The following is a 27527-nucleotide window of genomic DNA, read 5'->3' on the forward strand; positions in this document are numbered from 1 at the left end:
TTGAATGTAGTCTGTCTCCTGCATTTGGCAAGAAGGGAGGATTCTCTGTTGGACCCTGCAGTGTCGGGTTGATACTATGTCCCCCGAGCTCCCCAAAGCAGGTGACGCCAGAGGCTCTCACGTGCCATAGTTCTGCCACTCTCCTTACTTCTCAGGGCTCCCTCTTCACTTAGGCTTCGGCCTGACAATTCTTTCTGTCTTGCCAGCATTACATTACTTTTGAGAATATCTTATGTAGCATTTTACATTGTTTTCTGTGACAGAATCAGAATGGCTACTAAGCCTGCCATATTATCAGAAACAGGATCCAAACTAATGTTCATAAATTTGAACAGGATCAAACAAATCAATTTATGAAAATAAATTTTTTAAAATATTTATTTTGAAGGGGGGAGGGGCAGAGAGAGAGGGAGACAGAGAATCCCAAGCAGGCTCCGTGCTGTCCGCGCACAACCTGATGAGGGGCCTGACCCCACGAACCGTGAGACCATGACCTGAGCTGAAATTAAGAGCTGGGCACTTAACTGACTGAGCCACTCCGGCACCCCTGAAAATAAGTGTTAACATTTCTGCTTACAAGTTTTTTCCTGGGCAGTGATCTCACAATGATGTGACCATCTATGTACTCAGATATTTGGGGGCTTAGGGTATGCATCTGGAACTTTGGAGGTGTGTTTTACTGCACATGTAAGTGTATAAATAGAGCTTATGCAGGACAAGTACAACTTTGGTAATAAACATCTTGTGGCCATTTTTTCTGAAGGGCTTGGTAACTCAGTTATAGTATAATTCAATCATGCTGGCTGGCCTTTTTGAAATATTTCAGAATATTAGTAAATATTTCACACCCTACAAGAGTGTGATATGAAGTGTGCAAAGGCCAGGCAAAGGGCAGCACTGTCACCATTATGAGCACTAAAGGACATTATTCACATACAACAGAGGACCACCCTGCCGGCCTGGAGGACTCCCGCCAGTCCAGACCACTGTGCCACATGCAGCCCCAGCTCTGGGGACAGGCCCAGGAGGTCTCCCTGCTGCTGGCCAAACCACCAAGGGCTCCAGGCTGCACGTGAGCGGGTCTGGCCAGTGGGTGAGAAATCTATGCACAGATCCAGAATTAAACAAAAATAGTTGAACACAATTTGAAAGTTACAAATAAGATATGGGCAGTGTCTTCTCGGTTCATTTTTCAAGAAGAAGACGAAAACACAAACTTTCAGGTTCAAAATTGGACACTCAACCCATCTGCAAGTAAGTATTTCCTTAGCAAAGGCAGCTCCAAGCCACTCACACGGTGGTACCTTCTCAACTACTGCGGTGCCTGCCAGGCTTTTTGGCATTGCTACATTCAGTTTGCATTAAACACACACACACAAAACTACAGGCAAACATATAGGTGAGCCAGGTGGGTCTTTGGCTGTTGGAAAATCACTTTTTATGCTACTGGGCTTTTTTTTTTTTAAGCTTTGCAATAAAATCAGGCAATTTTTTTTGACCTTGTTTACCTCAACGTGGATGTAACAGGGCATTCCAAGTAATTCTCATACATTCGCTAGCCCGACACTTAATGATACTAGCCTGTGTTTGTACGTAGTTGTGAACATTTCCAAGTGTTCTCCCGTCTCTTGTCTCAGCACCAGGTTAATTGTGACGTGAAGTGGTCACTCAACCAAAACTACTTGGAAGAAGCAAGATCTTAAACCTAATTATCATAACCCCTTCATTCGAATTTGTCCACAGTAAAACCTGTGGTCCTGAGCCTGAACTACGTGAACATTTAAAATAAACAAAAAGCTCTTTTGCTCTTAACCTGAGTTAGAGATTCTAACAATAGGACATATACTATAAATAGGTCGCGTACAAAGAACTATATAAATTTTTAAACTTCCAAGAGTAAGAAAGTCTTGCCCTTTTGGGTGGAAGACTTATTTAGAACTAGAAATACATTGTTTGCATAAGGAAGTGATTCTGCTTACTCATTTGTGTGATGAAATAAACCCAAGAAAAATCAAATGGCAATGAGACAAAATCTCACTGATGTTAAAAAATGCTGTTGTGTGGTGGAATTACGAGGGGCGCGTGAGTTTTGTTTTCTCAGACTCAGGTGGTAGGTGGTAGGGGTGTGTGGCAGATGCACCTGTCAGTGGTGCGGAGCCAACGGCATGTATAATAGACAAAGTAGGAGGGGAGGGTTCAGTTGAGGTGAGAACTCAGGATCTTCCTTTTTTTGGACACAAATAAGAACTCATGGCTCTGATCTTCCTGTCACCCACAAAGCTGACCAGTAGAGGTGATGGAGAAGTAAGGATTTATCACCCTGTTGGGGAACGGCACTTACCTGTGTAATTAGTTAAGGTCAGTGAGAAATAGTTCTCATTCTGAAGTGATTTCTTGGACAGCATGGTCTGTCTTTTCTTTCTTTGGTTTTGTTTCCCAATGTTTTGATCTCTTTAAAAAAAAAAAACAACAAGGACTAAGAACAACACAAAAGTGTTCTATCACAAATGAAGCTACCCCACCACAGAAGCATAACTCTCATACAGCATCTGGTTTAACGTAAGCAGACCCCGAGGAACATCACACACTTTCCTTCTTCTCTGCCTCTTCACGCTTCCTTGTTCCGGCTCCCCGTGAGTTTCCACGTCATTTCTATATAAGGCTTAGAATTCATGAAAAGTCTAAACTCTTTTGAAACTTGAGGCAGTTACCTACTAGAATCCATAATTCCTGAAAATGAAAAATTAAAACCCAGTGTCCTGTTTTTTTTATCATGAAAATTGTCAAACATACCCCAAAATAGAACAATATAATGAACCTTCTTCTATCCATCATCCAGATTCAATAATTAGCAAAATTTTGCAACTCTTATTTCTCAGCCCCCTCCTTTTTGTTGAATTATTTTATTCTATTTTGCAGTGTTTAGCATTTCTGAATCTGTTCCTTGCTGTCTTTTGTTACTTTTGGAAATTTTCAACCATTATGTCTTCATATCTTCTGCCCCAATCCTTTCTTCTCTGATTTGAAATCCCAGTTAACATGTGAGACCCGTGCCCTTTAGTTTTCCATTTTATTGCCTCTCTGTGTTTTGCAACGGATATATTCTTTTGACCTGCCTTCCAGTTTACTAATTCTTTCTTTGGCTGTGACATATCTGATGTTAAGCTATTGAGTTCTTGACTCCAGTTTTCTATTTTTCAGTTCCAGAAATTTCATTAAGGATTTTCTTTTTTCTGATTTTCTGGTAAAGTTCTTTTTGATTATTTATGTTCTCAAACATACTTTGTACATTTATTTTAAAGTCTGTGAGAACCTAAATATTTGAGTACCTATAGGTCTGTGTTTCATTGTGTGTTCTCAAACGTACTTTGTACATTTACTTTAAAGGCAATGTATGAGAACCTAAATATTTGAGTATCTATAGGTCTGTGTTTCATTGTCAGTGTTTTTTTTTTCTCTTGGTTTTCAGATGGTTCTTCTCTTTTTGTATGCCTGGTTATAATTTTACTGACTGCAGGACATTGTCAAAAAAAATTGGGACTATTTTAGGTTCAGGATGACATCTTACTTCAAAGGGAATTCACTTTTGCTTCTGGAAGTCTGTAGGAACAGATCACCTTAATCCAATCAGGGTTCAAACTGGTTCAGTCTTTGTGAGGGCTGGCCTGTTTCTGGCTTAGCAGTATTCTTAGATTGTTGCACCCTGAGCCCCGATTTCTGTGTGTCTATATCTCTGAGACTGCCTGAACCTCTGCTCGGCTGTGGAGCTTGTTTTGCCTCTGGTTCCAATTCAGTGGAGGGAAAAGTAGCAACAAATACAAGGATCACCTTCTTGAGCCTCTGTTCTTTTTGCCATTTTACTCTTCCAGATCCCCCTGCCTCAGTGGGTGATACCTTCAAGCAATTTTTTTTTTTATAATTTTTGTCTAACTTTTCTTGTTTTTAGCAAGGACTTTGGTCTGAAATGAGCTCATCCACCATTGCTGAAAGGAGACATTCTGCTGAAGAAATTTAAATCAAATCTTGGACATTATATCACATCATCCACTCATACTTCAGTTTGCATCTTGGAAAAACATGGACATTTTCTTACATGCCATTTCTTACAGTGTCATTTCATGTTCAGATTTCCTAGATTTTCTCAAATGTTTTTTTTTTTTACTTATTTTGAGAGAGAGGGAGAGTGGGGAAGAGGGGCAGAGAGAGAGAGAGAGAGAAAATCCCAAGTGGACTCTGTACTATCAGTGTGGAGCCCAACGTGGAGCTTGAACTCACGAACCCTGAGACCATGACCGAAATCAAGAGTCAGACGCTTAACCTACTAAGCCACCTAGGAGCCCCAGAGACGGTTTTTTAAATAGTAATTTTGTTTGAGTTCAGATGCACAAGGTCTATGTATTACATTTGGTTGTTGTATCTGTTGAGTATCTTTTAATCTAGAGTGTTCTCCTTCCCTGCCATCTTTTTCTTTTCATGCCATAGACCTGCTGCAATTTTGGGTCGAGGTCCTATAGAATTTCCCATATCTCAGATGTAGCTGGTTGCTTTTATTTGATCCTCTATCACTTGTTTTTTCCTGTGAAATGGAATCTAACTGTAGGGGCTTGATGAAATTCGGGGCTAGTTAGTGGGTTGGTTGGTTTTGGCAAGGATGCTTTTGTAGGTAGTGCAGAATGATTCCTGTTGCATGGCATCAGATAGCACACGGCGTCTGGTTTTTACACTTTAATGATGCTGACGTTGATCAGTGGGTTCTGACGGTGACAGTGTCATCCATCCATTGTAAAATTCTCCATCCTTCCTTGTCCTCCTGGTTTCATCTAGCGATACGTTTTTCCTGCATCAGTTAGTTTACCAGGAGTTGCAAACTAATGATTTTTCTTATTCCACCACCATTTCACATTTATCAGCCCAAAATCATACACTAGAGCTATTTGATTACTCTGAAATATAGTTAAGCTCTTCTTTTAAATCCGGTAATGTCTTTTGCATCCGTTCTAAAACAACAAAAAAAAATCATCCTGAGCAGTAAATCTTTTCTCCTGCTTTCGACGCCAGAACTGCTACCTGTCGTGGAACAGCGTAGTTGGTAATCACATCACGTAGGAAAACCTCGGCGAGACCAGGAACGCAGGTCCTGCCCCCAGGTCTTCTCTGCAGCCTTTTAACTCGAGACCTTTCAGTTTCCTGACTCTCGGCCTCTGCGCAAAATATGGCAGCAAAACCTTGGTGCTCGTGGGTCTGAGTGAAGCTGGTTCGCGTGCTGCCGCGGTTGTCTGCTCGTTTAAACACGTTCCTGCCTATGCACCCACTCGCCACGGAAACCCCAAAGGCGGTTTTTCCGTTGTTATGGGCCCAGCATCCTGGAGCGTGTGATCCCTAGCGTGTACTTCGGAAGAGGGCATTCCTAAGGCCGGACAAGTAGAATGCGTGTGGATTTTGTTACCGTGGATACACTTTGTATTTCCCCCGCGGCATTTCTGTTGTGTCGCGGTCGGCCGCAGCCCTGCGCACCCGGCGAGCCCCCAAGCCCTGCTGCGCCAGCCGTGCCAGAGCTTTCTTTTCTGTCCCCCTCACGTGGTCCCACCTCAGGTCCGGCTGCCTCTAGTGTCTCTCGTCCAGTTTTGTTTTCCGTCCTGGTGAAATACTCCTGGCCCCACTGGGTCGTGCCCAGCTGGCGACAAGCTGAAGGCCGAACTTCCTGGCTTTGCGTTTCTGTCTCTGCACAGCCTGGCCGGACCGGTGCGCTCACTGGCCCTTTGTATTTGGCATCTCCCGGGCTGCCCGTGTCTCCCCATGCCCCGTGTGCCTGTCCCGGGAGCCTGTCACCCCTTCCCATCTGGACCAGCTCAAGCCGCACCCTGGTCACCGAGGGCCCCGCCGCTTCTGGAATCCCGTGTCTGTGCCAAGGCAGCTCTCATACTCCTGTGTCATGACTTTGTTGGCCTTATTTCTGCAACTGGCCAGTGTCCCCACCAGGGCAGGGACTGCCCTTGGATGTGGCACAGAATGTGGCATCTCACGGGCACCCCGTTCCTTCCCTCTCCCGCTCAGACTCCTGCTTTGGCCCCCACGCTGCCACGTGAAAGTCCCCTCGTAGTCCCGTTCTCCTCATCTTCTCCAGATGAAACTTTGCTTTGTTTTTTAATACCTTTAAGCAACCAGAGCAGGTACCTGTCGTGGCGTAATTATGGACCACTTTCCCTACCATCACGGAACCAAAGGTTTCTTTCCTTCTCCTGACAGACATGACAGACATCCACTTAGTGGAATGATTTTTCGTCTAAAATTACTTTTTGGCTTCTGAATTTAATTAGTCCACATTCATAGCAATAAAATAAAATCCCAAGTCCAGGTGTGTTTTTGAGGAAAGTGTCCAGGGCAGTCACCTTCTGATAATGGTGTCCTGTGCATAAGCCTTTCGTCTGGGGATCTTAAAATCTTTTCCACACAAGTAGATACTGATGTTCCTTTTGTAGGGGGTGAGAGGTGAAGTGGTTGATGTCCGGGCGTCCTCAAGAGGTAAAGAAAAATCCAAGACCCAGGTGTCTCCTTTGTTTTTCTCCTTCCCTCCCTTCGCGGTTCTTTAAATGAAGCATGGCTGGCCTTTTGTTGATTTAAATACCTCTCTCTCAGGTACTGCTTTATGCTTTTTTAAGAGCATGAATGAGAGGAGTTTGTGTTACATTTAATGTGGGGAAGAGTTGAGGTTCAGGGAGGAGGGATGGTTTGTAGACATGTGCACACCTATCAGAGAGTATCTGTGTCTCCTGGTAAATGTAGCTCATCTCCGTTACACAGTAGAGCTTAAACATGGGTTCCATGAGTTCACAAGCAAAAAGTGGTTACATAGTGCTTGGCACAGGGAAAGCCCTATGTGAGTCATGGCCCTCAGGGCAGAATCCATGGTCTCTGGACAAGCAGCATTGGGAGTGCGCCCTCGCTTCTGCTAAGGGTCAGAATGTGCTTCCTTTCTCCGGACCCAGCCAAGCTTGCCCAAATCCTTGGGAGCCGGTTTACATCCTGTCTCCTTCCTCTGGGAAACCTTCCTGGTCCAACCGTCATCCACCAGTCTCTGTTCATTAACTACCGTATTATTCTCTCAATTCAATTCAGCCACCTTGAGCTGAGCATTACCATGTACTAAATCCCGGCACTAAATCTTGCCCTCTCCTGTGATATTTTGTAACTGTGGTAGGAATCTTTGTCTGGTGGGATTATTGGGCCTTGGTGAAACAGCTCAGACCTGTACAGCCCCCATCTCCAGGAACAGGCCTGTACATACAGCAGGGGTTCAGTAGAGTCTAAGGATAGAGGATATCGGGGGGGGGGGGGATGCGGCGTGCAGAAATGGTGAGCACGTTTTTTTTTTTTCAATATATGAAATTTACTGTCAAATTGGTTTCCGTACAACGCCCAGTGCTCATCCCAAAAGGTGCCCTCCTCAATACCCATCACCCACCCTCCCCTCCCTCCCACCCCCCATCAACCCTCAGTTTGTTCTCAGTTTTTAAGAGTCTCTTATGCTTTGGCTCTCTCCCACTCTAACCTCTTTTTTTTTTCCTTCCCCTCCTCCATGGGTTTCTGTTAAGTTTCTCAGGATCTACATAAGAGTGAAAACATATGGTATCTGTCTTTCTCTGTTGGGCTTATTTCACTTAGCATAACACTCTCCAGTTCCATCCACGTTATATAAAGGGCCATATTTCATTCTTTCTCATTGCCACGTAGTACTCCGTTGTGTATATAAACCACAATTTCTTTATCCATTCATCAGTTGATGGACATTTAGGCTCTTTCCATAATTTAGCTATTGTTGAGAGGAGCACGTTTTATTGATACAATAAACTGTTGAATCATACTGACCTAGTACGAGGTCTGGAACGTAGCCCTGAGGCTCCATTCTTCAGTCTGCCACACACCCTCTTCTTTTATGCGGCAAAGAGGTCAGTGTGTATGGAGGTCCCCTGGCAGGACACTGTGGCAAACGCAGATGGGGGCCCCGCGATCCAGCTCTGTCATCCAGTGAGGTGATAAATACACAGGTCCCACACGAGAGATGGGCCATGATGAACCTTGCAACTGGGATTCCAAGGGCTTTGCAGGGAAAAGGAGGGCACGGGAGCATCTCTGTGGGGAGCCGTGAACGTTCGTTGATTCGTTGACTCAGCGTGAACCAAGCGGCCATCTTCTGCTCCAATGTTCCAGGTGCTGCAGCGTCCTGAGAGGTGGACTGTGAGATCGCACCTGGTCTCTCCACCCCCCACCCCTGCCCGGCTGGAAACGCACAGGTGCCACCTTGTGTCTCTTCTGCAGTGTTTATTCGACATTCCAGCCCTGTCATCCCGGGAGTCTGTTCCCCCAGCCCCACACCCTCCACCTGCCCGCACAGCTGACTTTCTCGGTGGCCCCAGTGTGTCCAGCCAGGGTCGGCCGCCCTCTCCTGGGCTCCTGATGGCATGCTGGCTGCAAAGGTGAGAGCTACTCACGCCGTGTGCCCGTCTCTTTCTTCCAGGATCTTCTTCCCAGGAAGCCACCCAGTCAGAGGCGTGCAGGTCATGAAGGTCGGCAAGCTGCAGCTGCACCAGGGCATGTTCCCGCAGGCCATGAAGAACCTGAGGCTGGTGAGTGTGCACGCGGAGAGGGAGGCCTGGTGGTGCGGCACGCTGGGCCACTTGTCGAGTGCACATAGGCACGTGCCTGTACGTGTTTCACAGCTGGCTCCGAAAACACGTGATTTGTGCTGCTCGCCCCTTTTCGTGTAGAAATGTGCCTACCGTGGCTGATTCAGACTCCCCACAGAAAATCAGCCCCCAGAAATCAGGACGGTTTAACGGTCGGCTTTTGCCAACTGGTGCAAACTGGCCTTCAGAGGACCCCTGCACTCGGGCCCCACCCTTCTCCACGCCTCCCCACCCAATCCCCACAGGACACTGTCCGTCAGCCCCTGTCAGGCTGGCCTCTGGACCACCTGTCTGCAGTCCACCTTTGCAGCCTGCACCCCCTCCAGCTGCCCCTGCCTCTCCATACGGCCAGCGTTCACTGGGCCACCCGGGGTTGCCCAGGACACCTTGAACCGGTCACACTTAGGTCTTTACCAAGACAGTTCCTGTGCCTCAAATGCTTCCCCACTCCCCCGACCACTCCCTGAGCTGGCCCAGCTGCAACCTGGTTTTCCCCATGTGCTCCTCTCCGCATGCCGACCCTGCCAGCAGAGTGTTCACCCCACGGTACAGGCACATCTCGGACGCACCGCGGGCCTGCTTCCAAACCACCACAGTAAAGCCAATATTGCAATAAAGGGGGTCCAGTGGACTGTTATCCAGTGTATATAAAAGTTATGTTTACATGATACTATAGTGTATGAGGAATACAACAGCATTATGTCTAAATATATACACATACCTTAATTAAAAAATACTTATTGCTAAAAACTGCTAACCATCTGAGCTTCCAGTGAGTCGTGATCTTGCTGCTGGAGGGTCCTGCCTCCCTGTTGGCGGCTGCTGACTGGTCGGGGTGGTGGGGCTGAAGGTTGGGGTTGGGGCAGTTTCTGAAAATAAGACAAGTTCGCCTCATCGCTGGACTCTTGCTTTCATGAGCGAATTCTCTGGAACACGCGACGCAGCCTGATCGCACCTGACCCCTGGCGGAACTTCTTTCGGGACTGGAGTCCCGCCTCAGACCCTGCCGCTGCCTTATCGGCTCAGCTGATGTCCTGTTCCAAATCCTCCGTTGTCATTTCAATGGTCTTCCCAGCGTCTTCACCGGGAGGACCTTCCACCTCCAGAAACCATGTGCGCATCCGATCAGGTTTGACGAGGAGATGGCAGCCCTTCGGTCCCGTCTGCAGCCCCCACTTCTGACCCCGGTTCCCTTGCTGTTTCCACCACAGCTGCAGGGGCTCTCTCCCCTGACATCTTGAAGGGGCATCTTGAGGGATGGAACCAACTTCTTCCAAACCCCTGTGAATGCTGGTACTTTGATTTCTTCCCACAGATCACAAATGTTCCTAGTGGCATCTAGAATAGATGAAATAGAAAGGTGAATCCTTTCCAGAAGGTGTTTGATTTACTCTGCCCAGATCCATCAGAAGAATCACTATCTGTGGCCGCTGTAGCCTAATGAAATGTATTTCTTCCGTAATAAGACTTGAAAGGAAATTCACTATTTGATCCTTGGGCTACAGAATGGATGTCGTGTTAACAGACATGAAACAGCACTAATCTCATTGTCCGTCTCCATCAGTGCTCTTGGGTGCCCAGGTACATTGTCAGTGAGCAGTCATGTTTTGAAAGGAATCTTTTTTTTTCTAAGTAGTAGGTCAGAATTTCAAGTCACCCAGCTGCATTGGCCCCTCACAAGAGAGTCAGCCTGTCCTTTGAGGCTTTGAAGCCAGGCACAGACTCCTCTCCAGCCATGAAAGTCCTAGATGGTGTCTTCCAATGCAAGGCTGTTCTGTCTACACTGAGACCTGTTGTTGAGTGTAGCCCCCTCATCAATTCTCTCAGCTAGACCTTCTGGAGAACTTGCTGCAGCATCTCCATCGGACTTGCTTCCTCACCTTGTACTTTTACGGAGACGGCTTCTTCCCTTAAACCTCGTGACCCAGCCTCTGCCAGCTCAGACTTCTCTTCTGAGGCTTCCTCCCCTCTCTGAGCCTTCACAGACTTGAAGGGAACCAGGGCCCTGCTCTGGGTCAGGCTGTGGCTTAAGGGAGTGTCGTGGCTGTTGGCTCTTCCGTCCGGACCACGGACGCTTCGTCCACGTCAGCGGTACGGCTGTTTCGCTGTCTTGCCATTCGTGTGTTCCCTGGAGTAGCAGTTGTAATTTCCTTCAAGAACTTTCCCTTTGCATCCACAGCTTGGCTCGCTGCTTGGTGCATGAGGCCTGGCTTTCTCTCTATCAGCTTCAACGTGCCTTCCTCACTCAGCTTCACCATTTCTAGCTTTTAAGGTGAGAGATGTATAACTCTTCCATTCACCTGAACACACAGAGGCCACTGTAGGACTATTAATCAGTATATTCAATATAATATGGCCTAATTCCCTGTCTCAGGGAACAGGGAGGCTGGGGTGGGGGCAGCCAGTTGGTGGAGCAGAGCACACAATATTTATTATATACATATTTATTATATGTGTCTTATGGGCATGGTTTGTGGGGCCCCAAACCAATTACACAATGGTGACATCAAAGATGTCTGATCACAGATCACATACCAAATGCAATAGTAATGGAAAAGTTGAAATACTGTGAGAATTACCAAAATGTGACACGGAGGCAGGAAGTGAGCAAATGCTCTCGGAAGACGGGCACCCACAGACTTGCTTCACAGCATGGCCACAGACCCTCAGTTAAAAAAACACCACCACGGCACCCGAGAGGCACAGTAAAGCACTAAAATGAGGTATCCTGTAAACAGAATACCTGATGCCCAGGTGACCGTGAGGTCTTTGCAGTTACCTCTGTAACCAGTTCAGGGCAGACAAGGTACTTGGAACTTAGGAGGGATTCCCTGTTGGAGAAGGGGGGGTGGAGGGAGAGAGGTCAGCACGATGGTGGCAGTAAGTGCCAAGAAAGTACATGGGAGAACTGGGTCTGTGTTGGAAGACAGGAAAGGGTGAGGTTTATTTTCACCCTCTTGATGAGGCTCCTGTGCCGCTGGCTCTCTGGTCCTGGCCTTTCCACCCCAGCAGAGAGCTCCTCTCCCCCAAACCATGGCTTCCGAACAGTCCATTGAGCGTCTGACGTCAGCTCAGGTCATGATCTCGCGGTTGGGTTCATGAGTTCAAGCCCCACCTTGGGCTCTGTGCCGTCAGCCCGTCAGTGCAGAGCCCAGTTCCAATCCTCTGCCCCTCCCCACTTACACTCTTCCAAAAATAAATATTTAAAAAGAAAGAAAAAGAAGAGAAACAAAGGAGTCATGGCACGGAGGCATGCAGGAGCCTGTCTAGAGTCATACTGACGTGGAGCCCACTCTAGGTTCTTCAACTAGGAGATTGATGGAATTCTTGTATGAATCTGAGTAAGGCCCAGCGTTGTCCTTCCAATTTAGGGGAGGGGGCAAACGTGTAAACAAACAGGTCACTAAGTCCAGGCTGGAGTCCAAGGCTCTCTTTTCTCCTACGCTGGCCCAGTGAAATAGATGGGACTCTCTAGTAAGACCCCGTGTGCAGAAACCCCTTCTGATCTGCGAGCCCCCAATGCCAGCCCCGGGGACAGTTTGGAGCGCTTCATTCATCGAGTGAGGCTTGATGTTGCCTGTGTGTGCAGAACTCTGGAAGGGTTATGACCTCTGATACCCTCGGCTGCAGACACAGGAGCCCAAGCAGACATTTACATGTCGATTTCCGGGGTCACATGGGCTGGGTGGCTGCTGTGGCCATCCCCACCCATCTCACACTTTCTGCCCTTCTGTATCCCTCAGGCCCCCATTCCATACTGCCTTCCTCACGTTCTCGCGATGTTAACCTCACCTCCAGAAGCTTCCTCTGTTAACGGTCTTATTTTGCATCTCCTTCCCCTGGTACCCAAGGTGAACCCCTGCAAGGACCCTGAGAGCTACGAATGAGATTCTCGGAGCAGGATCAGCAAGTCTGCCCCGAGGCCTGCGTTACACCATGGCCTGACCCCAGACTTCCCGTTTGGCTCTGGAAATCACTGAGTGTCTCACCAGGTTTTATCGTCAGCCAGAATGCAGATAGACGTGTGCCTGGCAGTGTAGCCTGGTCGAGAGCGCTCAGCTTTCGAGGGAGGAGGTTCACGTGGCAGTCCCATGCCTTGACGCGAGTCTCTTAATCGCTCCGAATCTAGCTTTCTTAGTTTTAAAACGGGGATAATAGCTACCCCACAGAGTGGTTCTGAGAAGTAAATGAGGTAGTACATGAGACTGTTCTGCCAAGTCCCAAGTATTTTGAGACGATCAAGGATGTTTATGGTTATAGGAACCCTCGTGCCGATCGTTCCCGCCGCTATTCCTGCCGTCCCTTCAGCACTGATGTTTGTAGCTTGGGATAATACGGCATTTCCATTGCTGACAATTATGTCATGTAACTGCTCCCCAGCATTCCACAGGGACATGTTCTGTTTCCCCAAGTTGCGTAGGATTCCACAAGGGGCCCCGACTTTACCTTGTGTTTCTCCTGGTGCTGCCTAACATAGACACACATGCCCCAGTCACAGCAAGTTCTGTTCAACACGTACTTGAATGAATAGATTTTTTTAATGAACTGAGATCTTTAAAAGTCCCACCCTGGTCCTGTCCCTTTAGCTAGTGTGCATATGTAGTGTGTCTATGGCTAGTGGACCAGATCTTATCTGGACCTTTCCTGACCACCTACTGGCAGAGTGAGGGTCTGATCACCCAATCCCAGTGTGTAGCAAGGGTTTTCCCACACCAGCTGAGTGTCCTAAGTTCAGTTCAATTCTGACACCATCTACCCAGAGACAACACCGGATCCCACAGGTTAGGGGCTCAGCCCCACAGGGCCACCCTCTACTGCAGATGCTGAGGGCATGCCAGGTTGTCACCTGAGCTTCTGACTAACCAGCTATACACACTGGAGACTCCAAGGACCCCCTCTCCTTAGGTTCAACTGATCTGCTAGGGTGGCTCACGGAACTCAGAGGAACAGTTTGCTCGCCAGTGTATTGTAGAATGCTATAAATCAGGATAAACCGGACAGAAGAGAGGCATAGGGCAGGGTCTGGGGAAACGGCCCAGAGCTTCTGTGCTCTCAGAGCTCACCACTCTCCCCAAATCTCCACGTGTTCACCAATGCGGAAGCTCTTCAAACCCCATCCTTTATAGCCGTTTTTACAGAGACTTCATTACCTAGGTATGATTGATTAAATCGCTGGCTGTTGGCAAGTGATTCAGCCTCCAACCTCTCCCTTCTCCTAAAGGTCAGTCACGCGCTTGGTCCTCCTGGCAACCAGCCCCCATCCTTAGGCGCTTTCTGAAAGTCACCTTGTTAACATGAGACCCCTTTATTGCTTTCAGCACTTAGGAAATTCCAAAGGGTTTTAGAATCTCTGTGAGAAGCTAGGATATTAGCTATCTATCAAATTACCTATCTATCCATGTCTCCATATTACAAAGTACCGGATCACACAGGCCACATGTCCATTTCTTTGCCAGCTCATAGGACCTGGGGGTCTAGGAACAGGAGTGGGCCAGTTTCATCCTGCAGAAAGCCTCCTTTCCTGAGTTTTCTCCTGGCTCAGGGAACCCAGAGAGGGGAAAGGGAAGCTCTCTGCCTTCCGAAGCTGATGTTCTCTTTAGGCTAGCACCCCTACATATTCTTTCTCAGAGACTCTGGAAACAATAGAACGAAAGGGCTTGAAACCCTTTTGGGTTTCAAAGGCCGACTCTGGAGCAGAAATGAGTGCCGCTTCAGAAACAGAAATTTGCTACAGATTCCATTAGGCCAGCCTCCTCCAGGAAAGGGATCCCCTTAGCCCAACACAGATTTGGTTTAGGCTTTCATCACCGGGCCCTGCTGACATCCTTGTGACTGCTGCCGCAGGAGAGTCCTGGGGTCCCCTCGCGGTGCTGCTCTCCTGCTTTCTCCTGTCTCTAATCTTTCCATTCCCTTCCACTTACTCCTTGGAAGGATTTTGTTAGCATCTAACTTGACTTCTCGGAGCTCCCCTGCAGCCGCCCTCGGCTGAGCTGTCCTTCAGTGAGCCTGTTTCTGTCCCGTAACCTCGCTCTCCGAGCTGCTGATCCCCCCCCTACCCTGGGCTAGACTAACCGCTTTGTTAGTGCCCTGTTAGCTGCAAGCAGGCTGGAAGAAAACAGACTTCTTCCCCCTCGGTAATCATTTGTTATTTAGATGTAAATTTTTTACATTACACCATATTGTTTGTTTCCCTTCTCATTTCATTCTGTTGAAGCATCTTACGTTTTGAGGATCCCTTTAGCACAGGCCACGAGCCCCGGACCCCCCTGTCTACCCCACACAGCTATGAGCTATTCAGGCACAGCCAGAGAAAGCTGAATGTACCTCCCACTCCCGCCTACACCCCAAATGTGAGCCCCGACGTGGCTGATTCGGAGCTCGCGGTTCTCTTGCTCCTGTTCCTTAACCTGCTAACCTCTTTGCTCACGTTATTTATGAATCTCGTAAGAACCACTGACTTGCTAGAGAAAAACCTACATACACACATCCTGTACACTGGGTGTGATGTGATGGGATTCCAGAGCTTCTTATCAGGCACACATTTCTTTTCCCTCTGATTTTTTTCGTTTACTTATCCTGACAGAGAGGGAAGGAGGGAGGGAGAATCCCAAGCAGGATGTGGGGCTCGAACTCATAAACAGGGAGATCACGACCTGAGCCAAAGTCAAGAGACGGACGCTTAACCCATTGAGCCACCCAGGAGCCCCTCCCTCTGATTTTAAATCCATATTTAAATCATGCTTGGGGAAGTCATTTATTGGATTCCCTCAGGCTCCTGGTAGAGAGTATATGAGATCCTTGATAAGCTTAATATATTTGTATTAAAAATTAATAAGAAAGCTATTGTTTGCAACTTTAAATCATAATTTGATCCAACCTATTTAATATAGGACCACAATTTTAAAATTACTCAAAAAAAAAAAAAAAGACGTGATGAGATTTAAATCAGTCCTGGGCCCCTGCCTTTATTCTGGAATGAACCATGCATGTCCTGTGACAGACAATCAGTGCTGCCATTTCTTGTGTGACATTTAGAGTCCATACATGGCCCAGCAGCCCCCCTTGGAGGCTCCAAACGAGTCTTCTGTGGAAGATGATGTGGAGGCTCTTTTTAAATGCTACTATTATAAAAATAAAATTTAATGGAAAGAGATAAGCTTTTCCCAGCGCAAGCCGGCTCCAATTTTATATTTCCTTAATCTGTTTTATATACTGCTGCAGGAAATTAAACTAAAATTGTCCTTTCTGTCTGATGTGCGCATGTGTGGGAGGGGCTGAGGGGACACACGGAGCTACAGGAAACAGCTGCTCCAGTCTGTCAGGGATTTACTGTAACTTTATTTGGGAGGGCAAAGCCCCACTCACCCACTGGGCTGAAGGTTTGTGGCCCCCGTAGAGATCTGGGCCCACAGCCACACGGTGCTCCTGTCTTACGTCAATGAGGGCTGACGCCCAAGACGAGGACCAGATCTCTTCTATCACCAGGTCTGAGTCCCCACTCACTCCCTGTCCACCCAGAGTGACCGGTCCTTCACACAAATACAGAGGGCGGGCTCTGACATACTTTGCACATACTGAATGCTATTTCTTTCTTTCCTTTCTCTCTGGTTCTCTTCCACTCCAGCCGTCCCTCATAAATTGTAACGCCTACTTATTTATTGTACTTCTACTCAGTTTCACCTTCTAGACAAATGATGCAGACGCTCTTTCAGTGTCTTCCAGTCAGTCCAGTGCCCCAGCTATACCCGTTCACTCTCTGCTTCCAGCCCCCCGTGGACAAAATCTTCTAATCTTAGTGTCTCAAATCTTGTACATAATGTCCGGGGGTTGCCCCCTGCCCCTGCCTTTGCTTCCCTTGCTGCATTCACCAAGAGCATCTTGACTGGGAGATCCCTCTAGATGTCTCAGAAGCCATGGCTGGGTACAGGGGAACCTCTGGTCCCCCCCTCGGTCATGAAGACTGGCTTCAGGTGGAGGCTGCACAACGCAGCCATGGAGTGAACACCGGCTCGCGTCCTGAGAGCTGGCGCCCACCCTGCGCCCACGAGTCAGGCCACGACGTGACTGGACCGGAGGGTCCTCACGGCCCTTCCGTAAGGAAGCAGGCACGGAGGTGTGGCAGTGAGGCCTGGGGAAAGCCAGGCAGCTTCCCCTTCCTTCCTGGGGCTCTGTGATTCCAGGACGGCTGCAAGCCTCCTACTGGCGCGTGGGCACGTGTCCTAAGCAGGTCTGTCCCTCTCATGAACAGGAAGACTCTGGATCAGCCACAATTAACCTCAGCTCTTGAGGAACAGACCTTCTGTCTAAAGCTGGAAGGGGGAAGAAAGTGCAAACGATGGCTGGAGGAAAGGCAGAAAGGGGGGAAGATTGCAGCCCATAGTGTGTGAAGACATGCACGTCAACCTCACCTTGTCAGAGGAATGCGAAGATGACGTCTGTCATTTAGCCAGAGTTGTCTCTGGCTGACGCACAGCCCATCGGGGCATCCTCCTGGGCAATAAGGCCAGGGCCTCGTCCGGCAGAGGGCCTCCATGAGGCGCCAGGAAGGAAGTGAGCCGTCCCAGGTTAGGCCTGACCTTTCTCTGGACCACATGTTAGTGGGGCAGGGCAGAGGGTCATTTCCCTTTAAGCAGAGAGGTGTTCAGGCAGTGCTTCTGGCCCACTCACCTTCCTCCGCCAAGTAGAAGGGATGAGAACATCCCAGAGCTTTCAAGTAAGACGCTTTCCCGTCAAAGACTCGAAGCATCTCTGTGATCTCTCATTGCAGTCCTGCTTTCAGGCCGCTTTCCACCTCAGACCTTAAGGTGTCTAGACTGACTGAGGACCCAGAGAGGAGCCCCAGTGGGGGCAGGGGAGGGGGATGAAATGGGACACCTTTGTTCCCAGAATGGTTTCAAACATTTGTTTTTGATCCTCCGTCCGGAGGGATCTCACAGAGCTTGGCTGCCGGCAAGGTGGGGCTGCCTCCACCACCCTCCCCCCCAGGCCAGACCCACTCAAGTTAATCAGAACCTTCTGGGTTTCCCAGCTGGGATGTCACCGGGTGACGGGACTGCCTGTCGGCAGGGTCGTGTCTGGACTCCGTGATGAGCACTGCTCTCCTTCAGGCTGGAGACCAGAGCCCCAGCTGGCGGGTCCTCCTCCTGCTGTCTCTTTCCTCTCTCTCCCAGCAGCTACATCCAGACCCTTCTGCCTGCCTGTTTTCCTTTATTACTGTGCAGGGGACATTTTTAAAGAGGCCGGAATGAGAAGCCAGGAACACAGGCTGAAAGCATTTCCGGGCCTGGCCGCTTTGCTTCTCCAGGTCTAGGTTTCCTCCCCCACAGAACGAAGGGGTCTGAGGATGCGACCACTTTGCTTCCAGTTTTTGTCTCTAGCTGCAAAGGTCTTCCTACCCGGGAATCCCTAGGAATTGATCTTAAGCAAATATTCAGCAAAGGCAAAAAGTGTCCTGAGTTGGAAGATCTGTATCATATTTTTTTGTCAAAAATTGAAAGTGATCTGAATTTCCAAGAGTAGCTTAGTGACTGATGGTCTGTAAACATGAAAGAATTAATTGCACACAACCATTAAAATGGTAATTATGCTGGCTATAAATTAACATTGAATAATAAAACGCTGCTAGTGTTTGTTAAGAGCGCACTGTATGTCATTCTCAACCCCAAGGGCACATCAGAATCCCCTGAACCCCCAGCCTCACCCTCCCCCCCCAGAGGCCAGGTTTTGGTTAATCCTGTGTGTGGGGTCTGGGCGTTAGGGTCTCTTGTGAGGCTCCCTGGTTGATAATACTTTGCAACCAAGGCTGAGAGCCTGTGTGAAGACACGTCCACATTCAGTACAATGGACCTGTGCCCCCCTCCCCTTTCCTGCCAGCCCCCTACCGGGTGGTGCACGAGGACAGGGTTTCTAATTTATTTACTGCACAAATATCATTGCTCTGTAACAAACCATTCCAAAGCTGAGCAAATATTCCAAAACTATTCCAAAGTTCCAACCACAACTTTACCATGATCACAGATTCTGTGGGTCAGGAATTCAAACAGATGACAACAGGAGCAGCTGGCCCTTTTCCTTCAACGTCTGGGGTTTCAGCAAGGAAGACGGGAACCTGGATGTCTTCTGGCTAGCGGCTGGAGTCACCTGGATGCTTTCACCCAACATGGGGCTCAAACTCACGACCCTGAGACCAAGAGTTGCGTGCTCTTCCAGCTGAGCCTGCCAGGCACCCCTGAACACTTCTTTATGCCAATTTCTTGTGTCTAGGCCCGGAGGACCTGAAAGATGGGCTCGACGAGGACCGTCTACCAGAGCACGTACACATGGCCTCTCCGTGGGCCTCCTCATAGCATGGCAACTCACGGCCCCAGGAGCAAACACACTGGTGAACGAGGCAGAGGCTGCACGGCCTCTTTAACCTAGCCCTGGAAGTCAATAGCATTCCTTATACTGTTCTCACTGAAGTGGTCACAAGCGCACCCAGATTTCAGAAATATTATGGAGGCTGAATTGAACATGGGGAGTGAAAGAAGCAATTGTCCAAATGCTGACACTGTAATATGACATGAAAAGAATACAAAAATATGTGTACATCATAAGCCCAGTGCGTATAGATGAGAACTGAATGCAGCATGCAAAACTGAAATTTTAAGGTGATGGCAGCATAGAATCTCATCATTAATACCACTTAATTATTTTTAGTTTTTATTCTTAAACCTAACCACCCACAACCCCCTGCACTAACAAGCCCTGAAGATCATGTTGGACACCACACCTGGCACTACTCATTGGGAGTGTGCCGTCTTACAAACACATGTAAAATTCACCCTGCCCCTTACTGTGTGGCTTGGAGAATCACAGTACTGCTCACGCTACAGACCACGGTTCTCCACGCCCAAGTATCGTGGGAAAGAGGTGAGCAGGCAGGGGCCCACCTACTTTTGGATCAAGATGCTATCGGGTGGACTGGGGAGACACCGAGCCCTGAGGCCTCCACCCGGCCCATCCGCACAGTGTTGCCAAAGGCTCTGGGTCTCATCACAAGAAAGAATTCAAGGATATACCAGACACAGTGGTTGAGAGGTGCAAGTAGAAAAGTTTGTTAAAGGGAGTGTTTGCTCTCAAGATGTGAGTGCAAGTGAGCTCAAGAGAGAGCTGCGTGCCCCATCTTTATTGACAGTTGTTAACTAGAGGGTGGAATACTTTTTACTTGAGGAGGGGATTTCTTGGGAGCAGGATTTCATGCCTTTTCTCCCTGAGGGTTTCCAGCCTTTGTCTTGGGCCTATTTGGTTAGATCCGGCTTCTTGTGGCTTTGTTTTGGAGTGGTGCCGACAGGTCTCTAACCGCTGCCCCCAAGAGTTGGCCATGACTCCCCTTTTGTGGGTCTCCAGGCGTCCTGTTGAAACCTAACTGTCTACTCTAACATAATCTGTCTTCTTTCTTTTTCCAATAGGCTTTTGACATTATGAGAGTGACACATGGCAGAGAGCACAGCCTGATTGAAGACTTGATCCTCCTCTTAGAAGAATGTGACGCCCACATAAGAGCATCCTAAGGGGCGCAGGCAAAGATGGCTCATATCCATATCGAATGCCTGGTGGAGGTCACATGTGCTGCACTGTTTGTGGGCCTCCCCTCTGGGAATGCTAGGCTGTGTTTATGTAGGTAAATAAGCAGGCATACCATGTGCAAACCACAAGAATCATTAGTTGTAGAGAAGCACAACAATAAATACAAAAAAAATTGGTTGAAAATGTCATCTAATTGTTTTGTTTACTTGTTGGTGACTTTAATGTTCCACATCTCAACATGAAGGCTAGAAAGTTCTAGTAAAAGCATAGCAGAGTACGTTGAATCTTCTCCTTGAATATCTGGGGGGATAACTGGATAAAAATCAATGTTTTTACAAGCAAAAACTTAATGTCCATTGTGTCAAAAAAGCAGAATGTTTTCTTTACTGTTTGTAGTAAATGATATATGTATCCATTATTTACACCCCAATACATCTCTAACACAGAAAGTTTTATCCTAGGTCCTAGAAAGAAGTCATTTTAGGTGCTATTAGAAAAGCATAGGAAGTCTTAATGGGAAAAAAAAGTTTTTTTCAAATGTCTTGATTCTTTGTATAATTCTTCTGTGCATTCTGTAACTCTGTGTATGTCATGTTTTTTTAACTTGGAAATTTTTTCTGTAATTCCCTCCATCTGTGGCTTGACCATGTGACGTGCGTTCCACGAAGCTCCCTCACCCTGCACCCCAGCTCACATCAGGTTTGTTTTTGCTTCCTCCTATTTCCCAATCCCATGGCTGCTTTTCCACCTTTCTGCATTAGACAAATTCAGAAAAAAAGGTGGTTTGTTTTATGGCTCCGTGACCCTGTGAGCAGTTCAGTCCCTCCTGGTTGGATGGGGCTCGGGCAGGAGTTGCAGCCCTTGGTTCCGGCGGCTGCGGGCGTTCTTAGGGAGGCCCCAGTCAGCCACACCTTATTTTACAAGCCAGGAAAGGAGCTACTTACTTGGAGTTGTGGCCTGGCCCCTCACACAGGGAGAGACAAGGCTTCCAGCCACATGGCCACGGCAGGCGGCAGAGAAAGCTGGCCACTGGAAGCCGGAATCCGCTTGCCCAATGCCTGGCAATTACTCTGACCATGGAAATGTGCTCAGTATCGGGCTTGCTGGTGCACTCTGCACCTTTCTGTCAGCTGGCCTCTGCCCCAGCCGCAGGCAAGTATCAAGCCGTATCTCCGGAGCACACAGGATCTTCAATAACCACAGTAGCACAACACAGTAGGTATTCTGAAGCCCATTTTATAAGAAAACAGAGGCCCAGCATCGGTGCTCTGGAATCCCTAATTTACTAAGTCACCTTGAGAAAGTGGCTTCATCTCAGTCTTTATGAACAACCAACTCTACCCAATTCAGCAAATATATATTGAATAGTTACTGTGTGTTTAGGAAAAGGCAATACAAAGACTGAATAAGTTATGCCCCTTGTTCTCAAAATGCACACTCTCTGGTGTAGTATTTGTGTCCGTTAGCTTTTACTGTGTAACACGCTTAGTGGCTCAAGATAACACTTATTCACGATTCTGTACGTTAGCAGTTGAGCTAGACAGTTCTGGTCTGGCCCAGGCGTGGCTGATCTTGGCTGCCTACACCACCGTCTGCAGTTGCAGGTGGGTCGGCTGGGGAAACGGGGGTGACTGAGGCTTGTAGCTCCCGGGGTTAGCCCAGCCTTGTTCCCAGGGCAGCAGGGTTCCAGGAAAGGTAAGCAGGCAAGCCCCAATGTGCAAGCACTTCTCGTAACTGCTTGTGTTGCATTTGCCAATATCCCACGGGCCAAAGCCATTCACGAGGCCAGCCCAGAGTCTGGGGTGGGGACAGCCTCTTCTCTCAGTCATCCAATTGCAAGGTGTGGAAAGAGAGGGAGGTATTGTGGCCATCTATGCAATCCATGTTATAGAACTTTGAGTGAATTGGATGAAATTCATAGACCTTTCCAGAAACCCATGTATATATATATATGAACAATTTGCTTTTAGGATCAGGGACTCGAGCTCCCTGTGGTCCATCAGCAGACTCCCTGGAGTCCTTCGCCTAATGAGAAGTAGATTTGCTACCTTTCAAAAGCACTGATGGGAATTACATTGGCTCGTCATTTTAAATTCATTAGGGAAAGAAAAAAGCCGTGACAGAAGGTCGGGGTAGGAACTCACGTGCCAAATGAGCAGAGTTCGCTGATAGAACCCTGTGTTTGCCAATTTTCTGAAATTTATCAGTGATGATCCTGGATAAGGAGATTTGCCCTCACGCCTCCTCGAAAAAGCAGGACAAGCTTTTAAATCCCTCTCAGCTCACTTCCCGTTGTCTGTTGTCTGCGAGAAGGGCCCCTAAGAGGGAGGGGCCCTGCTTGCATCAACTTTAATAGAAAGCAAACATTTAAGCAATGGTAAATGTTTACCCAACATCTTTACAGCAAAATAACTTTGGAGAAGGGGGAAGGGGACGGAGAACATAATTTAAAATCTGTGTCACCAGTGGCTGACGATTTATTGCCGCCCCAGCCTCCAGGACTGCTATTCCATTAATCCATAGATTGTAGCGGCAGGCTTTTTTCACATCAGTAACTTGACGCCATTAGTTGTTCCTCTGGGATAAGAACACATTTAAACTGAAAATGAACACACTGGGCATAATTTATGGCCATGCCATATGAATGCCAAGAGTACAGGCAGGACGGCTGCCTGGAAGGCCTGCTCACCCTGGGAGCTCAAGGCGGCCTTCCTCTAGCCGGGCAGGAATGCAGGCAGCAGAGAGGGCGGCCACAGTGTGGCGAGGCCAGACAGCCACAAACCACAGAGGTCCCTCCGTCGAGCTTCACAGCGGGAATGAAAGAGACAGTCCTGCGTGGGGGCCCTCCCCTGAGCTCTGTCTCGAGAATTCTCTTCTGGCCCAATCAGGAAACGATGTGACACTCAGAGTAGCCCACAAGCGAAATTCCTGAGTCAAGGGTAAACGCATATGCGAAATACGGTGGCATTTACCTTGAGCCGGTTGTATGACAATGCCTGCCTCCCCTCAGTCTTGACAACAGGGTGGGTTTTTCAGCTTTTGAATTTGTGCTAAGCTCATGGGTGAGAAATGGTATCTCAATGTACTTTTAATTTTCTTATTGGCGAAGTTTGATGTCTTCAAATATTTAAAAGCCTTTTGTCTAACTTTCTGTGAATGCTATTTGCCTGTCTTTTGTCCAATTTTCTATCAGACTGTTGTGGTTTTGTTTTTTTTTTTTTCCTTTTCATCTTTTTTCCCTCATCTTTAGTCGTTTCTGTATTAGGAAGATTTTCCCTTTATCTGTAATATTTCATCTCTCAGTTTCTCACTTGTTTTTTGACTTTTCTTTAATATTTTGCCCTGAGTTCCTTTGGATACCATTTTCAAAAAGGCATTTCATAAGAAATCTACTCTAGGGTAAGCCGGGGTCCTATTGTAAAGTTAAGCACCATGAATCCTCCTCAAATGGTTCCTGATTCTTAGCTGTTCCTGAGTTGAGTTGATATTTTAAAAAATCATTCTTCTCCAACATTCTGGCATCTTCCTGTCTTCAGCCAGCACCTTGCCTGGTCAAGGTTCTTCACCTGGTGGAAGTTCAGTTTATCATTCCTGAACTCTCTTGACACTTAATGGTCTTGCCATGTTGGGATGCCTCAATCTTCCATTAAACTGATTTACTTGTTAGAGAATCCCCTGGTTCAGACTTGGTCCACCCCACTATACAGCAGCAATTAGAGATTGGGATTCAGTCAATTCAACCAGAATAGTAATCTGCTTCTTTGTCTTTTGATTCAGAGGCATGATGAGTCCAAATGGCCATAAGGCAGTCTGTCCATGATTACGGAGCCACTGTTGTATTCCCTGGAGGAATCATTTCTCCTTTAGAAACCTAGACATATAAACTAGCAGATCGAAAAGTCACAGGGCTAGGAAGCAAAAATTCCACAAGTGCATTATTAACTGTAATTGTGAGAGAAACTGATTTACAACCCTTTTTAAAAATATGTGCCAACATAGCATATTAAAAGTAAATATAGAGGGGCACCTGGGTGGCTCAGTCAGTTAAGTGCCCGACTTGGGTTCAGGTCATGATCTCACAGTTCATGGGTTCGAGCTCTGCATTGGGCTCTGTGCAGACAGCTCAGAGCCTGGAGCCTGCTTCAGATTCTGTGTCTCCCTCGCTCTCTGCCCCTTCCCTGCTCATGCTCTCTCTCTCGAAAATAAACATTAAAAATTAAAAAAAAAAAAAAGTAAATATGAAGACTGGAACTCTCCCAACTGTGCTTCCCATGAATACTTTCATAGGACCTACTGGATGACTGATTTCTCTGATTTTCTTTTTTAAGTATATTTATATTTTTTATTGTAGTTGACATGCAATGTTACATCAGAGGTATACAACCCAGTGATTTAACAACTCTATACATCTGCTATGCTCACCACAAGTACAGATACCATCTGTCACCACATGCTATAACAATATCATTGACTCTATTACTTATCCCATACCTTTCATCTCTGTGACTTATTAATTACATAACTGGAAGTCTGTACCTCCCACTCCACTTTACCATTCTGCTCATCTCCCCACCTACCCCCCTGGAAGCCACCCATTTATTATCTGTATTTATGGGCTTTTCTGCTTTTTGTTTATTTTGTTTTTTACATTCCACATATTAAGTGAAATCATATGGTGGTATTTGGGTTTTTGGTATGAATTATTTCACTTAGGATAATATGAAAAGATCTCATTCTTTTTCATGGCTAAGTCATATTCCATGTGTATGGGCACGCACATGCCATTCCTCTTTACCCATTCATCTATCACTGAATACTTAGGTTGCTTCCATATCTTAGTTATTGTGAATGATGCTGCAGTAAACATAGGGGTGCATGTATCTTTTGAATTACTGTATTCATTTTCTTTGGGTAATTACCCAGGAGTAAAATTGCTGGATCATATGGTATTTCTACTTTTAAGTTTTTTTTAGGAAATTCTATACTGTTTTCCACAGTGGTTGCACCAATTTACTATCCCATCAATACTGTGTAAGGGTTCCCTCTTACCCACACCCTTACCAATACAAGTTATTTGTTTTGGGGTTTTTTTTGTTTGTTTTTTTTTTTTATAATGGCCATTCTGACAGGTTTGAGGTGACACCCCAGTGTGGCTTTGATTTGCATTTCCCTGATGATGAGACATGTTGAGTGTCTTTTCATGTATCTTTTGGTTATTTGTCTGTATTCTTTGGAAACAGTGTTAGTCCAGGTCCTCTGCCTATTTTTGATTGGATTATTTGTAGGTGTTCAGTTGTAGAAATTCTTTATATAGTTTGGATGTTATCTCCTTACCAGACATATCATTTGCAAATATCTCCTATTCATTAGGTTCTCTTTTTGTTTTGTTAATGGTTTCCTTTGCTGTATGAAAGCTTGTTATTTTGGTGTAGTGCCATTAGAAACTTTAGTTTTGCTTTTCTCTCCTTTGCCTGCAGAGACCTGTAAAAAAATATTGCTAAGGCTAATGTCACGAGATTAATGTTTTATTCTAAGAGTTTCATGGTTTCAGATCTCGCATTTAGGTGTTTAATACATTTGGAGCTTATTTTTATGTGTGGTGTTAAAAGATGATCTAGTTTCATTCTTTGCATGTAGCTGTCCAGTTTTCCCAGAACCATTTATTGAAGTCTTTTCCCCATTGTATAGTTGTATATTAATTGCCCATATAAGCATCATTTCTGAGCTCTCTGTTCTGTTCTATTGATCTATGTGTCTGTGTTTGTGCCAGTATCATACTGTTTTATTATAGATTCTATATATATTTCAAAATCTGGGATTATGACACCTCCAGCTTTGTTCCTCTTCCTCAAGATTGCTTTGACTATTTGGGGTCTTTTGTTGTTCCATACAAATTGTAGGATTATTTGTTCTAGTTCTAAGAAAAACACTATTGGTGTTTTGCTAGGGATTTCACTGAATGTGTAGATTGCTTTGGGTAATATGAATATTATAGCAATATTAATTCCAATCCATGAACATTGTATATCTTTCCATTTGTGTTGTCTTCAATTGCTTTCATCAGTGTTTTGTAGTTTTCAGAGTACAGATCTTTCACCTCCTTGGTTAAGTTTCTTCCTAGATATTCTTTTGGGCACAATTATAAATGGAAATTTTTCTTAATGTCTCTTTCTGCTATGTCTTTAGTAGCATATAGAAACACAACCAATTTCTGTATATTAATTTTGTATCCCGTAACTTTACTGAATTCATTTATTACTTCTAATAGTTTTCTGGTGGAGTCTTTAGGGTTTTCTATGTATAGCATTGTCATCTGCAAATAATGACAGTTTTACTTCTCTGTTACCATTTTGGATTCTTTTTATTTCTTTTTCTTGTCTGACTGTTATGGCTATGACTCCCAATACTATGTCGATTAAAAGTGGGAAGAGTGGAGAGGAGGATCCAAGATGGCAGAACAGCATGAACGTTTTTGTGTGTCTCGTGTCCATGAAATACAGCCAGATCAACACTAAACCATCCTGCACACCTAGAAAACTGACTTGAGGATTAACACAACAATCTGCACAACCTGAACCACATAAGTCAGCAGGTACACAGCACAGAGAGGTGCACTGGGGGAGAGAGAAGCTGCAGAGGGCAGGGAGCTATTTTTGCTTGTGGAGAGAGGACAGAGACAAGGGGAGAGTATGGGAAAAGAACCCCCCCAAAAGCAGCTGGAGACAAATTGGAAAAGTGTAAACATCCCCAGGGACTGAACTAAAAAGGGAGAAAGGAGAAAGGAGAGGGGTTAAATTCCACTAAGACTCTATAAACAGGGGGAGCACAGAGTCTAAAACTCTGTAGCTCGATACCTGGTGGTGCTCTGGTGAGAAGGGAGAATCCCCAGGAGCAGAGTGAAGCCCGGGGGTCCTCAGACCACACGGGGAGAGGTGGTTCCCCTGCTGGGAGGACATCTGGTAGAGGCTGTATAGTGCCCCCCACAGGCAAAGGCCCCAGTGGAGCCCAGAGAACAAGCACATTCGCTGGTGCTGGAACAAGGTCATTAAGGGTGAAGCCTGGTGCCAGATGTATGTTGTGATTTTCCATAATCCCTGAAACACTGCTGCTATACGATTGCATGAACTACTTCTAGGGTGGGCTGGCACCCAGCCACAGTCTCTGGGCATCAGCAGCAGCATGGTCCCATGAACGTTCCTGGGTACACCTGGCACCCGGCCATTGCTTGGTGAGACCCTACCGTAGAGGGGCAGAACAGGTTAAAGTTGCAGTCCC

The 27527-nt window shown here is 46.8% G+C and overlaps 1 protein-coding gene across 1 annotated transcript in view; it reads left to right on the forward strand.

The window, feature by feature from the left end:
- LOC122476127 (histone-lysine N-methyltransferase SMYD3-like) overlaps nt 1-20440 on the forward strand; it is a 153648-nt gene extending 133208 nt beyond the window's left edge. Inside the window, exons 6-7 of the mRNA XM_043568453.1 lie at nt 8516-8624; nt 20135-20440. Coding sequence (XP_043424388.1) covers nt 8516-8624; nt 20135-20236 — 211 coding nt within the window. The 3' untranslated portion in view covers nt 20237-20440. The remainder of the gene's footprint in view (nt 1-8515; nt 8625-20134) is intronic.
- The last annotated feature ends 7087 nt before the right edge of the window (nt 20441-27527 follow it).

This window comes from Prionailurus bengalensis, chromosome E4, assembly GCF_016509475.1.
Source record: "Prionailurus bengalensis isolate Pbe53 chromosome E4, Fcat_Pben_1.1_paternal_pri, whole genome shotgun sequence".
NCBI lineage: Eukaryota > Metazoa > Chordata > Mammalia > Carnivora > Felidae > Prionailurus > Prionailurus bengalensis.